Raw genomic sequence first — 12483 nt, 5'->3', positions numbered from 1 at the left:
GGGAAGTGGGTCCCTGGGGCACCTCCTCTTCTCCCGTGTAGATGGGGCTGATGTACTTATCCCCTATACTAAGTTTAACCTGAAAAGGCCCACACCTGCGTGCCCATGGCCTCCCCTTCCCAGGGGCAGGAGGGCGGCTCTGTGATAAGGCTGATCCGCCTGAGTTCTGCGCCCCAGCCCGGGGCTCTGCCTGCACCTGTGCAAGGACCGGAGTCTGGACCGGGTGCTGATGAAGGTGGAGGCCACCTGGCCGGCTGGTGCAGGCCCAAGGGGCAGTACCCCTGGGCCACTCCATGCTGCTGCCCCCCAAGTTACTGAACAGGGCCCCCCACAGGCACAGATGAATTCCCACCTTCTAGCTAGAGACTCCCCCCCCCTTCGCCGAAGTTATTTCAAAGTCACTTATGGGAACCGTGCCCCGCCCACCGCAGGTCTGTCTGGGACACCTGCAGGTCCCTGACACTGGCTGGGCTGGACTTCCCCGGCCAGGGGGCGGGGCGGGGCGGGGCGGGGCTGTGAATTCCCTAGGACAGGACCAGCGTTTCTGTTTCCCGAGAATTTAAGCCACTGACGGCTATTTGGCTCTATTTTCGAATCGGTGCTGTGCGGGTATCAGACGTCAAGAACAGGGAAGCATCTTGGTCGACACTCGGTGCCAGTCCTTCCCGGGACCCCGACCCCACGTTCTGTGCAAATCTGTGCTTACAGGAGGCTGTCTTTCCTTTTCTGCGCCGTGGAAGAATGTGACAAACAGAAGCTCTTCTCTCCTTGTTCTGTCCCTGAAGTCCTGCCAGCTAAGTTTTTTCTTTCCTTTTCTTGTACCAGAGATCGAGCTCAGGACCATGCAGGGCACCACTGAGCTAAATCCCCGGCCCATGACCTTTTTCTTCTTGAGACAAGGTCTTGCTATGTAGTTAAGGCCCAAATTTGAGCTGATCCTCCTGCCTCAGCCTTGCAGGTGCTGGGGTTATAGCTGTGCCCAGCTGATTGATGGCTGAACTGCCTCTGGGGTGCCGGCCACATGCAGGGTAGATGTGGATGACACATGTGACTCGGTAGCTGTCGGGAGCCTGCCTGTCCCTGCGGGGTGTGGGCACCCTGGCCTGGCCGCTCCAGGTCTGCTGTTCCCCCGCCAGTGTGTTGGTCCTCTTCCACAGCTTTTATGGGGCCCCTGCTAGGTGGCAGAAAACCGCAACAGTGTGCCACCCAGTCCTGGTGACAGCCCTGGAAGGGACCCCTTGGAGGGTCCCAGAGAGGCCCAGGGGCTGCCCCGGGGTCGCAAAGTGGTGGCAGAGCTGGACCTGGAGCCTGGGTCTGTCTTGTCTGGCGGAAGGTCCCAGGTTTTTCCTGCTGGGGTCAGCTTGAGTTGGTTGGGCTCCAAGTCCGGGCCAGGTTGGTGATGGAGGTGGGCAGGGGGCTGTGACGAGGGTCTCCCAGCTGACCTCTGTGTGGCCTGGCTCTTGGCAGGATTGGGTAGGATGGGGCAAGAGAATCTACACCAGAAGCACAAGTGCCTGGAGCACCTGCTGGAGACCGCACTGGACAGATCTGCCTGGCTGCTGGGGGCAGAGCTCACATTTGCTTCTGGATGGGCTGAGGGCTGAGCTGGACACCACTGTGGCTGGGCTAGGCTGAGCCTGCCCTCCCTCTGCCCTCAGCCCTGTAGGCCATGGGTGGGGTGCTCTCTTCTGCCCAAGCTAGATTTGCATCCTGACCTTTTTGGGTGTAAAAAGCTGCTCCAGACTGGATAGGGTTTTTCCACCTTGAGCGTGTGGGAGGGTCCCTGTGAGGACATGGGTGGGTGTGTTAGCTCTCCCTAAAGAAGGCTTTTCAAGACTCATTTGCAAATTTGCTGGGGAAAAATAAACCCAGATGCTAAAAAGCAGTAGAGTTTCCTGGATCTGTAGCTGCAATGCTCATGCGGGGCTGTGTGGGAAGACAGTACTCTGCCTTCGTTTATTCATTCAACAAACATATCTGCCCTCTTCCAGGCTCTGTGCTGTGAGCCAGTTCATAGTAGCAGTGCTTAGCTGGACGTAGCAGAGCTTCCCTGCAATCCCACCATTTGGGAGGCTGAGGTAGGAGGGTCAGTGGCCAGCCTGGAACACACAGCTAGGCCATGTTAAAAAACAAACTACTACTACTATTAGTACTACTAGTAATGATTATAGCAGCTCTTATTTCTTAGCTGCTTGCTCTGTACTGGGCCTGTTAGTATGGATGATACCATTTCCTCCTCACCAGTCCCCAGGCTCAGGTGTTACTGGGATTCCCCTGAGGCACAGAGAGGTTAAGTGACTTTCCCAGGATGTCCAGCAGCCTGATTCAGAGGCGTGCACTGAGACTCCCAGGCTGGGAAGGTGGCACAGAGCCAGGAGGACTGTGGCCCCCTTCTAAGTGAGACAAGTCATAGTTCAAGGAAATGCATTTTCTTATTTTTTATTTTATTTTTTTTGCAATACTGGGGATTGAACCCAGAACCTTCACGCTAAGCTAAATCCTTAGCCCTTTATTTTTAGAGATAGGGCTTCTCTCAGTTGCCCAGGCTAGGCTCTACCTTGGAATCCTCCTGCCTTAGCCTCCCATGGGTGTGAGATTACAGGTGTGGCCACCACCTCCTCTTGAGTGTGAGCCCAGTAGGGCCAAGATTAGGTGGCCCAGCTGGACTGGGGAGCCACACCCAGCAACAGGGCCCACCTGGGGCCACAGCAGGGGGAGGTGGTGCAGGTAGTAGGTGACCAGGACCAGCCTCTGCCTGACCAGCAGCCAGCCTAGGCAGTGATGGGGCTTCCTGACCCAGTCGGGTCTGAGCCACAGGCCTCCAACTGGGCTGGAAAGACAGGCTTGACAGAGTGGCCTCTGGGGCCTGGTAAAGGAAGTGTTGCGGTTACTGTCATCGTGGGGACATGGTTCTCTGAACCTGCAGCTGGGTCTTTGCCCAACAGAGCTGGTGCTCCAAGAAGCAGCTGGTTCTTTTGTTGTTTTGTTTTTTTGAGACAGGGTTTTGCTCTGTAGTTCATCCTGGCCTTGAACTCACTATGAAGCCCAGGCTGGCCTTAAACTCTTGAGATCCTCCTGCCTCAACCTCTTACAGGGATTACAGGCGTGTACCATGCCTGCTTGAAGCCTGGTTCTAACAGGCATTTGGTTCTGGTTCTGGCCTAGATGGGGCCCCAGTAGATTGGAACCATTTTCCCTACTTAACAGGTAGGAAAACAGGCCCAGGGACAGATGGGAAGAGGAAGGGGACAGGTTAGGCTGTGAGGCTGGTGTCTGTCTCAGGTGCACTCAGTCGGGGGTTGGCGAGGACCTGAAGGGCAGCGGAAGGGTTATGACGCTCGGTGCAGGCATGTCCTCTGCAGACCCTGACATCCGCCAGCCTGTGGCCCTGTGGCCAGCATCAGGACTGAAGTTCCACCCGGGGCCCTCGTGACAGGGGGTGGGGTGGAGGTTGGGAGCAAGGTCTGCCTGAGTGCAGGGCAGCCCTGGGGAGACGTCTGCTCTGCCCTGTGCTGAGGGGCGAGGGGCGGGGACAGACACACCTGTGGCTGGTCTGCTTTCCCAGGGAAATGGTCCTTTGCATAGACACCACCTCCGCCTGGGCTGGAGGGCAGATGGGGCTCTGGACCCACACATGCACACGCGCGCACACACATACACGCGCACAGGAACACATCGCTTCTAGTCTCTGCAGTGTTGGAACACCTCACCCATGGAGATTTGTCCAGGTCCCCGTTTATCTGTGCATTTAATGTCCTTTAGTGGCATTTTAGATTTTTTTTTTGAGTTTTAGGTTTTTCTGCATGAGGATTTATGCAACTGTTACTAGGTGAATCTCTGACAAGAAGCCTTCTGTTCTGCTGTTCTGTACAGGTGTCCTTGTTTTCTGCTTATTTTCTGGTTAATGTGGAGGAATGCTGTTGAGATCTGCTTATCAGTGTTACATCTGGCAGCCTTAAAACGCCCCTCATTCTGCCAACAGATAGATGTCTGTGGTTCCCTCCCTCCCGCTTTTTCTTTCTCCTCCTCCCTCCCTTCCTCTCACGCTCCCTCGCTCTCTGATCTCCCTCTTTCCCTTTTTCTGTCTTTTTTTTGTAGCGCTGGGGGTGGAGCCCAGGGCCTCACAAATGCTAGGCAAGTGCTATACCACTGAGCTACATACCCAGCCCTTACTATTTTTATTTTATTTTGAGCCAGTGTCTTGCTAAATTGCCCAGGCTGGCCTTGAACTCCCGATCTTCCTGTCTCGACCTCCAAGTAACCCGGATTGCAGGAGTACTCAATTGTGCCTGGGGCCCATTTAAAGAAAGTTTCCTTACTAGTGTGGGTTAGCAGTAGATAATGACTACATTCATAGGAGTTGGAACTTGTGCATAACACATTTTAATCCTTTTTTCGTCTTTAGTTTGTTTTTTTTTTTACATAAATGTTTGTATCTGTTGCACTGTTTGGGTGAAGGGTGGCTTCTTGCTCTGGTTTTCACTTTTCCTTCACTTTTATTTATTTATTTATTTTTGTTTTGTTTTGGTTTTTTGAGAAAGGGTCTCACTATGTAGTTAGTTGAGACTGATCTGGAACTCACTATGTAGCCCAGGCTGGTCTCGAACTCACAGCGATCTTCCTGCCTCAGCCTCCTGAGGGCTGGGATTACAGGCGTGTGCCACCACACCTGGCTCTTCACTTTTATTTTTGGTACCAGGGATCAACTTGGGACCTTGCGCTTGTGAGGCAGGCAGCGACACCACCGAGCGAAACTCCCAGCCCTTGTCCTTCACTTCTGAGCATCTCTTATTAAGCTGGTGTCCCAAAGTGGCATCAGAGGCCAGAAATGGGTATGGAATGGCTCCTGCATCCCCTCCCTCCTCTCCCTGCCTTCTTGTCCAGCAAAAGGGCAGCAGAAGGGATAGAGGGGCTGGACTGCTGGCCGAAGGTGATACGGTGGCCCAAAGGGTCCTCGGGGCTGCTGTCCCGTGTCACAGGCTCCCTGAAGGCTGAGTTAGGTGTGGAAAGGGGGTCAGCGGCTCCTATGGTCCCTGAACTGCCCCAAGTGCAGCTGGACATCTTTGCACTGGAACTTAATCTTGATTTTCCCTCATTTTTTAAACCACTGCCAAGTGCTGGAGCAAAACCTGGGTGTGGCTCAGCGGTGAGCCCGTGCCCAGCATGCATGAGACCTTGGGTTCCATCCCCAGCACTGCAAAGAAAGAAAAAAAAAGGTGTTTGCACTAAGCACAGTTCCCATGTTGGGTATGCAGGTGTCGCTGTGCCCTTCATGGCCTCCAGCCCAATGGCTGAGGGTATTGACTGACTCTGTGGTCACCAGTGCTGACTGCAAGGGCATCCCAGGTGCCCCTCTCTGCGGCTGGGCCAAAGGGGAATGCGTTGACAGGTGCGGCTGCCTGGGCCTGGCCTCCCCTTTTGGTGGCTTTGGCTGTGTCAATGTCTGATTCTCCATCCGGCTCCTGTGGGCCTCTGTCCGGAGAAGGAAGCTTCCTCCCGTGAAGCTGAAACAGCCGTCTCTCCGCAGTAACAGAAGTCCTGGGCGTTTGTTCTTTTTCGAGTTCTAGAAGGAAGAGCAGTGCTTTCCTTCTATGGTTTCTCTCTCAGCCCCGGCTGTGCCACACCCTGGGCCTGGCACAGTGACCGATGATGTCACCGTGTACTGCCTGTCTCCTTGGCTGCCACCGTGTGGGGTGCACTGTTATGAATCACCTGCCTGGAGTCAGCTCCAGGTCACCTGGTGGGAGGTCCCAGCTTGGGTCCCTTCTTGGACCTTGCTTCTGCAGCCACTTCAGGAGTGGACATCGGGACACTGGTCTGGGGTGGGGGGCATGTGGACCTTCTTGGCTCAGTGGTGGGCTTCTTTGTACAAAAAATTCAAAAGACCTTGTTGGGGGAGAGCTGTTTCAACTCTCTGGTGTAGGCAGACAGAGGAATTCATTTAAAAAATCCAGGATGTAACTATAAGAAATTAATGGGTGGGGCTGGGTGTGGTCACACGCACCTGTAGTCCCAGAACTCTGAGGTTGAGGCAGGAGGATTCCCAAGTATTAAACCTGGACAGTTTAGTGATTTCCCACTCAGCAATGCCATCAGGGCCAGGCTCTCTCTACCTCACTGTTTGCACCCTTAGTTGGCTGCTGCAGCTCCAGCCCTCCCTCTGTGTTCATGGCAGCAAGGACGAGCTGGCCTGGGTGCGTTGCTCCCTTGCCTTTAGCCTCTACCTCTACTTCTTTTGTCCAAGTGGGGTCACGTGGCCAGCAGGGAGCTGCAAGGGTTGCTGGGAAATGGGACAGAAGGGTTGACATTGGCTCAGATGAGTGGGCGTGCAGAGTCACTGGAAGAACACAGGTTGTGCTAGCAGGGCCCCGGGAATGGCATGGGGATGCCCGACTTACAAGATGCAGGTGTGATATGTTTAGCGGAGAGGCTCAGCAGGCACCCTTCCATTTTGCTTGTCTTTCTCACTCCAGAGAAGTAGCAGACATCAAAACAGGTGTCATCTTCCATGACACTGAGGTATGGCTGTTGGTGGGGGGTAACTTTTGTCCCCTCTGCTGACAGCAGATACCTGGGCTTTTCAGTTGGGCTACTCTGATTTCACAAAAGTGAAAAATTCGAGGGCCCTGGTGCATCAGGTGCCTGCTTAAGAGACGGACGAGAACAGACTTGGTGACTCACCCTGACACACAGCCGGGACACGATGGGCTCAAGCTGATGAAAAGAGTGGGCATCGGTCAGGGAGGGAGCCCTGCAGGGGTAGGAAGGTCTGACACCAGTCCTTTTCACTAGGAGGGACCCAGCCCATGCTCCTGGAAGAAAAGCTGGGCTTGGGCTGAGGATTTAGCTCAGTGGCACCGCACCTGTCACAGGTTCCCATGTACCAAAAAAAAAAAAAAAAAAAAAAAAAAAAAAAAAGAAAAAGAAAAAGAAAAAGCTGGGCTTGGTGGCACACACCTGTGGAAGGCAGAGGCAGGAAGATCACAAATTCAAGCCCAGCTTGGGAAATTTAAGACTTCAGTGAGGCCCTGTCTCCAAACAAACGAGCTGAGGATGTAGCTTGGTGTGAAGGCCCTGAGTTCAATCTCCAGTACCACAAAAAAACAAAACAACAAAAACAAAGCAGCGAGAGAAATGCATATGATGTACTTATTTGCTTAATGGTGCTGAGCCCTTTTTGAGATAGGTTCTCCTTCAGTTGCCCACACAGCACGTGAACTCGTGACCCTCTTGCCTCAGCCTCCCATCTCTGGGATTACAGGTGTGCAACCATGTCTTGCTGTAACTTTATTTTTTGGTACCGAGTCAAACTCGGTACGAGCTGAGGATGTAGCTTGGTGTGAAGGCCCTGAGTTCAATCTCCAGTACCACAAAAAAACAAAACAACAAAAACAAAGCAGCGAGAGAAATGCATATGATGTACTTATTTGCTTAATGGTGCTGAGCCCTTTTTGAGATAGGTTCTCCTTCAGTTGCCCACACAGCACGTGAACTCGTGACCCTCTTGCCTCAGCCTCCCATCTCTGGGATTACAGGTGTGCAACCATGTCTTGCTGTAACTTTATTTTTTGGTACCGAGGATCAAACTCGGGTCTTTGTGCTTGCAAGGCAGGCCTCCGAACCGCTGAGCCAAATCCCCCGCCCTTGCTGTAACTTTTTTTTTTCTTTAGTTTTTTGAGACAAGTTCTCACTATGTAGTCAAGGCACTCACTATGTGGCCCAGGGTGGCCTCAAACTCAGGGCAATCCTCCTGCCTCAGCCTCTTAAGTGCTGGGATAACAGGCGTGTGCCACCATGCCTGGCCTAAAACATTTAATCAGTGTTTCATGTGACACAGGGGCCTGTAGACAAGAAGATCCCAGATCCAGGGAGGGCTGGGTGTCGCTGAGCAGTACAGCACTTGCCTAGAAGTGGCCTGTCCTGAATCGCAGCTGTTGGGTTCTGGTGACACTGAGGCTCTCTGTCCTCCAGAGGAGATGTCGGAAGCAAGACCCGTCGCCAGGGATGTACTCATGGAGACCCTGCTGTACGAGCCTCTGTTGGCCACACGGGCCTTGGGTGAGACACAGCCCTCGAGGGGAGAGGATCTCCATCCCCCAGGGGACACTAACCTGGTGGGCTGCCTGGAAGGCAGGTAGGTTCCTGGATGCTGGCCTTGTGGGAAGGGGGCCTCTTGCAGCAGATGGCCTTCTGGGCAGCCTGGGAGGAGACAGTCCTTTAGCCCGGGGCCCTTGTGCTCCAGTGCTGACTACCAGGGGCTTGGACACTGGCTACAGGCCACCTCAAGGCCTCTCCCAGAGCCAGGCCCCTCATGGACCCTGTGTGGGGACTCGGGCAGAGGTGGGTGTTCCCTGAGAGCCAGGCTGAGTTGGGTGAGCCACAGAGGGCCTGGTGTTGTCTGGGAGGTGTGTGCTGGGTGCTTGAGCCCACTCTCTTGTCAGTCGAGGACTTGGGTTCGAATGTGGGGGTCCAGCATGTGCCTGTGAGCCCTCCGTTCTGAGAGGGGTGATGATGGGGGTGGTTTTGGGATCGGGGATGGAGGTCAGAGGAGGAGGGGTAGGCGAGACCCCCGTGGGAAACCAGCCTCAAACCTGCCTGTCCCCATTGTCCACCAACCTTGCCAAAGCCCACTGGGGGCCCGTCCCAGGAAATCCAGGGCACCCAAGCCTTCCTGGAGTTTAGGGATCTGTGGGTGTCACGGAGAGATGTCCCACCCGCTAGGAGAAGCACCATGAGGGTGGTCCTGGGGCTGGGACCAGCCTGTCAGGCTCTCAGGCAGCCCCGAGTTCCCTTCAGAGCCCGCCTGTGCATGGGGACATGGGGAAGTCTCGCCCGCCATAGCCTCCATCACCCCACACCTCCACACAGCAACCTGGTGGCCCTGCGGCTGGCCTGCATCGGGGACGAGATGGACCTGCGTCTGCGGAGCCCTGGCTTGGCCCAGTTGCCTGGGAGGGCCATGCACAGGTAGCCTGCGGGGCCCCGGGGGGATGCCTCCCCCTTCCCACCCTACCCCCGCCTGGGATAAAGCAGAACCCAGAGCCTTCCCAGGTGCTTAGAGGGAAGCCCCTGAGGAGGGCGGCAGGACAGTGACCATGGGGGCTGTGTCCCACACAGCCAGCTCCGAGCTGGGCCAGCACCCTGTGGCTGGGCAGGTGGGGAGGAAGCGGGAAGTCAGCGTGAATGCGTGCAGCAGAGAGCCTGAAGGAGGTGGGAAGGGGACAGCGCCTGGACTGGGGGACAGGCCATGTGCTCCTCACAGTGCTGGTGATCCCCGCCGATTGTCTTACAGCCTGGCCGTCACCTACAGCCAGATGGGGCTCTGGGGTGTGCTCAGAAGCCTGACTCATGGTCTCGCCAGCCTTGGGGACATGTGGACCTGGAGACGCCCAGCCTCCCCGGCCTGGGTAAGAACCTGAGGCCTTGTGTGACGCTGCCCCGAGGACCAGGTGCTATCCTCCTCTGGGACCACCTTCCTGTCCCCCACTTCCACTCTGGTTCTGCTCCCACCCCAGTCGCAGGTGCCACGCCTGTCCTGCGTCCCCCATCTTGGCATCCCTTTGGCCGGTCTGGCCCTCACTGTCCCCTCCTGGTCCCACAGGTGTCCCCCAGCCGGGCCTGCAGGCGGCTGCTGCCGGTGGTGCTGATGGTGCTGCTGCTCGAGACCCTGCGCCTGCTGATGCAGTGAAGGCTGGCAGGCAGGCGGGCTGGTCCCTGTCCCCTGCCACCACTGCCCCAGGCGGCCACCACCTGGCCAGCTTTGTTCTTTTTAATGGTAGTTTTGTGAAGATCCTTTTTATATTTAAGCTCAATAGTGCTGGGACACTGCTGAGATTTGTACTGGAGTTCGTTTTTCTAACGAATTAATTCTTCATACCTCTGGGCTGTTACTGGTTAACTGCAGGGATTCTACCTGGCTGGGCCGCTCTGCTCTTCCTCACCCTGGGCCCCCAGGTGTGACCTGCCCCCTGGAGGGAGCCTCCCCCTCCCCAGGGGCTGGTGTGGGTGACGGGGACGTGCTGGTCACACCCGTGTCATTGATACCCAAGGCACACAGAATCTACTGGACTAGATTTCTGAGGTGCGGAGTTCAATAAAATGTTGGTTTCCAGCTGGCTCGTGTCCTCTGGGGTTGCAGCGCCCCTAGAGGCTGAATGTGGTGGAGGGAGGAGGTGGGCCTTGTGCCATCCAAGGACCGCAGGTGCTGATTTAGTTTGCAGTATATGCCCCTCCCTGTCCTGCTCTGGTGCCTGAAAACCACCATTAGTGATTATTTCCTTTGGACTTCAGTGCCTCATAAGGATGTCTGTCCCCTTGTCCTGGTAGGGCCTGCTGGGGAGGAAGGCCAGCTCCCACCGTCTGGGTTCAGAACTGCCCCAGACTCCTGTTGTTTTGAGGGCGCATCGAGGCTCCAAGTCAGCCCCCCCACTCACAGCAAAAATGTGAACACTGGGGCTGGGGATTTAGCTCAGTGGTGCCACCACCTGCCTCATGAGGTCCTCAGATTGATCCCTGCTACCCCTCCTCCCCGCCAAATGTGAACACTGGTTAGGCGGTCATAGCCCGGTAGGCCTCCTCTGTCCCGGACCTAGGGCCAGGCCGGCCCCTTCCAGCTTCTCAGCCCTGGGGAGGCTCAGCCCTTCAGCCATGCTGTCTAACCTTCCCTGGGGACTCCAGTGCAGACACTCAGCACCTCAGAGGGGAGCCCACACCCATCCCTAGGGCACTGCACCCTGGTGACCAGCTCGTCAGCTGTGAGCCAGCACCTCCCTGCAGTGCCAGGCTCAGAATGTATAAACTAAGCAGGGGCACCCCAGGATTGGCATGGGAGGCATCCCTGGGGATGGACAGCTGCTGGGACCGTAGCACTGCATGGGCCAGCCCTGGTATAACTGAAACCTCTGGGACTTGGCGACCTCCCTGGACAGGACTCCTGCTCCTACCATGGCTGTCACTGTTCCAGGTGGTGGGAGCTGAGGTGGCAGACACTGGCTCTGCCCTGAAGCAGGTAGCGGGGTGATAGCTGCAAGGACCATGTGCAAGCTGTCAGGGCTGGTGCAGCAACTCCCATTGGGAGTGACGGCAGGCACAAGGGGCCCCTCCTGTGGCCGCACGCTGCCTACATAGGGGTGGGCCTAGGTCTGAGAACAGAACAACGGTCTAGTGAGGCATGGTGGCGCATGCTTGTAATCTCAGCACTTGGAAGGCTGAGGCAAGAATGACGGCCATGACTAGACTACACAGTGAGTTCAAGGCCAGCCTGAGTTAGAGTAAGCTCTATCTAAAACAAAAGTCCCACTACCAGAATTCCTGTGGGTGAAACAGCATGGCCCAGGGAAGCTGCTTCTGAGGGTGGGAGAGCAGGCTGGGGCCTGAGGCAGAGGCAGAGGCAGAGCCCCTTCCCTCTGTGCAAGGAGCAGCCATTGGCCTCCCACATTCACAAGCAGTAAGCTCCAGGCCTGCGCTTCCCGCTGTGGCACCTCACATAGGCCCTGCCCATGGCTTTTTGGGGATTTTATGCTTGGGGCTGAGTGGAACCCTAAGATGTCACCTTGTGTGGTGCTGGGACTGTGGGCAGTCTGCACCTCGTCTGGCTGCTGTGACTTCCGCCCCCACAGGGGTTCAGACTTGGTCCTTAAAAAGCTGGGCGGGGGCCCATAACTGTGATCTCAGCGTTCTGGGAGGCTGAGGCAGGTTTCCCAAGTTTCAGCCCAGCCTGGGCAATTTAGTGAGACTCTGCCCTAAAAAATCTTACAGTAGGGCCAGGGATTTAGCTCAGTGGTTCTGCTGCCTGCCTCAAGTGCAAGGTCGAGTTTGATCCCTGGTACCAAAAAACAAACAAAAAAACTTATGGTAAAGGGAGCGCTGAAGAAGTACCTCAATGCGAAGCCCTGGGTACAATCCCTACTATGAAAAACAAAGTTATTTGTAGCTGGGTGTGATGGTGTGCACCTGTAGTCCAGCACTCTGGGAGGCTCAGGCAAAATAATTACAAATTTGAGCCTAGTCTGGACAACTGTGACTTAGTGAGATATTGCTGCAAAAATAAAAATAAAGGGGCTGGGGATTTAGCTCAGTGGTGCCACCGCCTGCCTCACAAGCACATGGTCCCAAGTTTGATCCCCAATACTTAAAAAAAAAAAGCCCTGGGTTCAGTCTCCAGTATTGAAAAACTAAAGTTCTGGGCCAGGGATTTAGCTCAGTGGTTCCACTGCCTGCCTTGCAAGCGCAAGGAGCCTAATTTGATCCCCGATACCAAAAAAAAGAAAGAAAAAGTTTGTTGTGAAGAATAGTTCTCTCTGCTATGTTGCTATGCACCTTTAGTCCCAGCCACCCTGGAGGCTGAGGCAGGAGGATCCCAAGCCCAGGAGTTCAAGACCAGCCTGGGCAACACAACAAGATCATGTCTCATAAAACACAAAAATGAGCTCTTTCCAAAGAATTCCCATGCTCCTTAATTTTTTTTTTTTTTTTTTTTTTTTT

The 12483-nt window shown here is 55.2% G+C and overlaps 1 protein-coding gene across 1 annotated transcript; it reads left to right on the top strand.

Moving 5' to 3' along the window:
- Positions 1–7757: 7757 nt before the first annotated feature.
- Positions 7758–9710, top strand: Bik (BCL2 interacting killer). Its single transcript, XM_010634386.2, has 4 exons — positions 7758–8134; positions 8869–8967; positions 9293–9407; positions 9602–9710. The coding sequence occupies exons 1-4, from the start codon at positions 7977–7979 to the stop codon at positions 9686–9688; spliced, it is 459 nt and encodes a 152-aa protein (XP_010632688.1). The 5' UTR covers positions 7758–7976; the 3' UTR covers positions 9689–9710.
- Positions 9711–12483: the final 2773 nt, after the last annotated feature.

The sequence above is a fragment of the Fukomys damarensis genome, unplaced genomic scaffold (assembly GCF_012274545.1).
Source record: "Fukomys damarensis isolate Sample0158 unplaced genomic scaffold, DMR_v1.0_HiC HiC_scaffold_19, whole genome shotgun sequence".
Classification (NCBI taxonomy): Eukaryota; Metazoa; Chordata; class Mammalia; order Rodentia; family Bathyergidae; genus Fukomys; species Fukomys damarensis.
This window is presented reverse-complemented; position numbering and strand designations above follow the sequence as displayed.

Bases quoted from the DNA above. Each gene is read 5' to 3' on its own strand.
- Bik (XM_010634386.2), top strand. From the start codon at position 7,977: ATGTCGGAAGCAAGACCCGTCGCCAGGGATGTACTCATGGAGACCCTG. The intron at 8,135-8,868 runs GTAGGTTCCTGG...ACCTCCACACAG, and splicing joins GTGGGCTGCCTGGAAGGCAG to CAACCTGGTGGCCCTGCGGC. The intron at 9,408-9,601 runs GTAAGAACCTGA...CTGGTCCCACAG, and splicing joins GCCCAGCCTCCCCGGCCTGG to GTGTCCCCCAGCCGGGCCTG.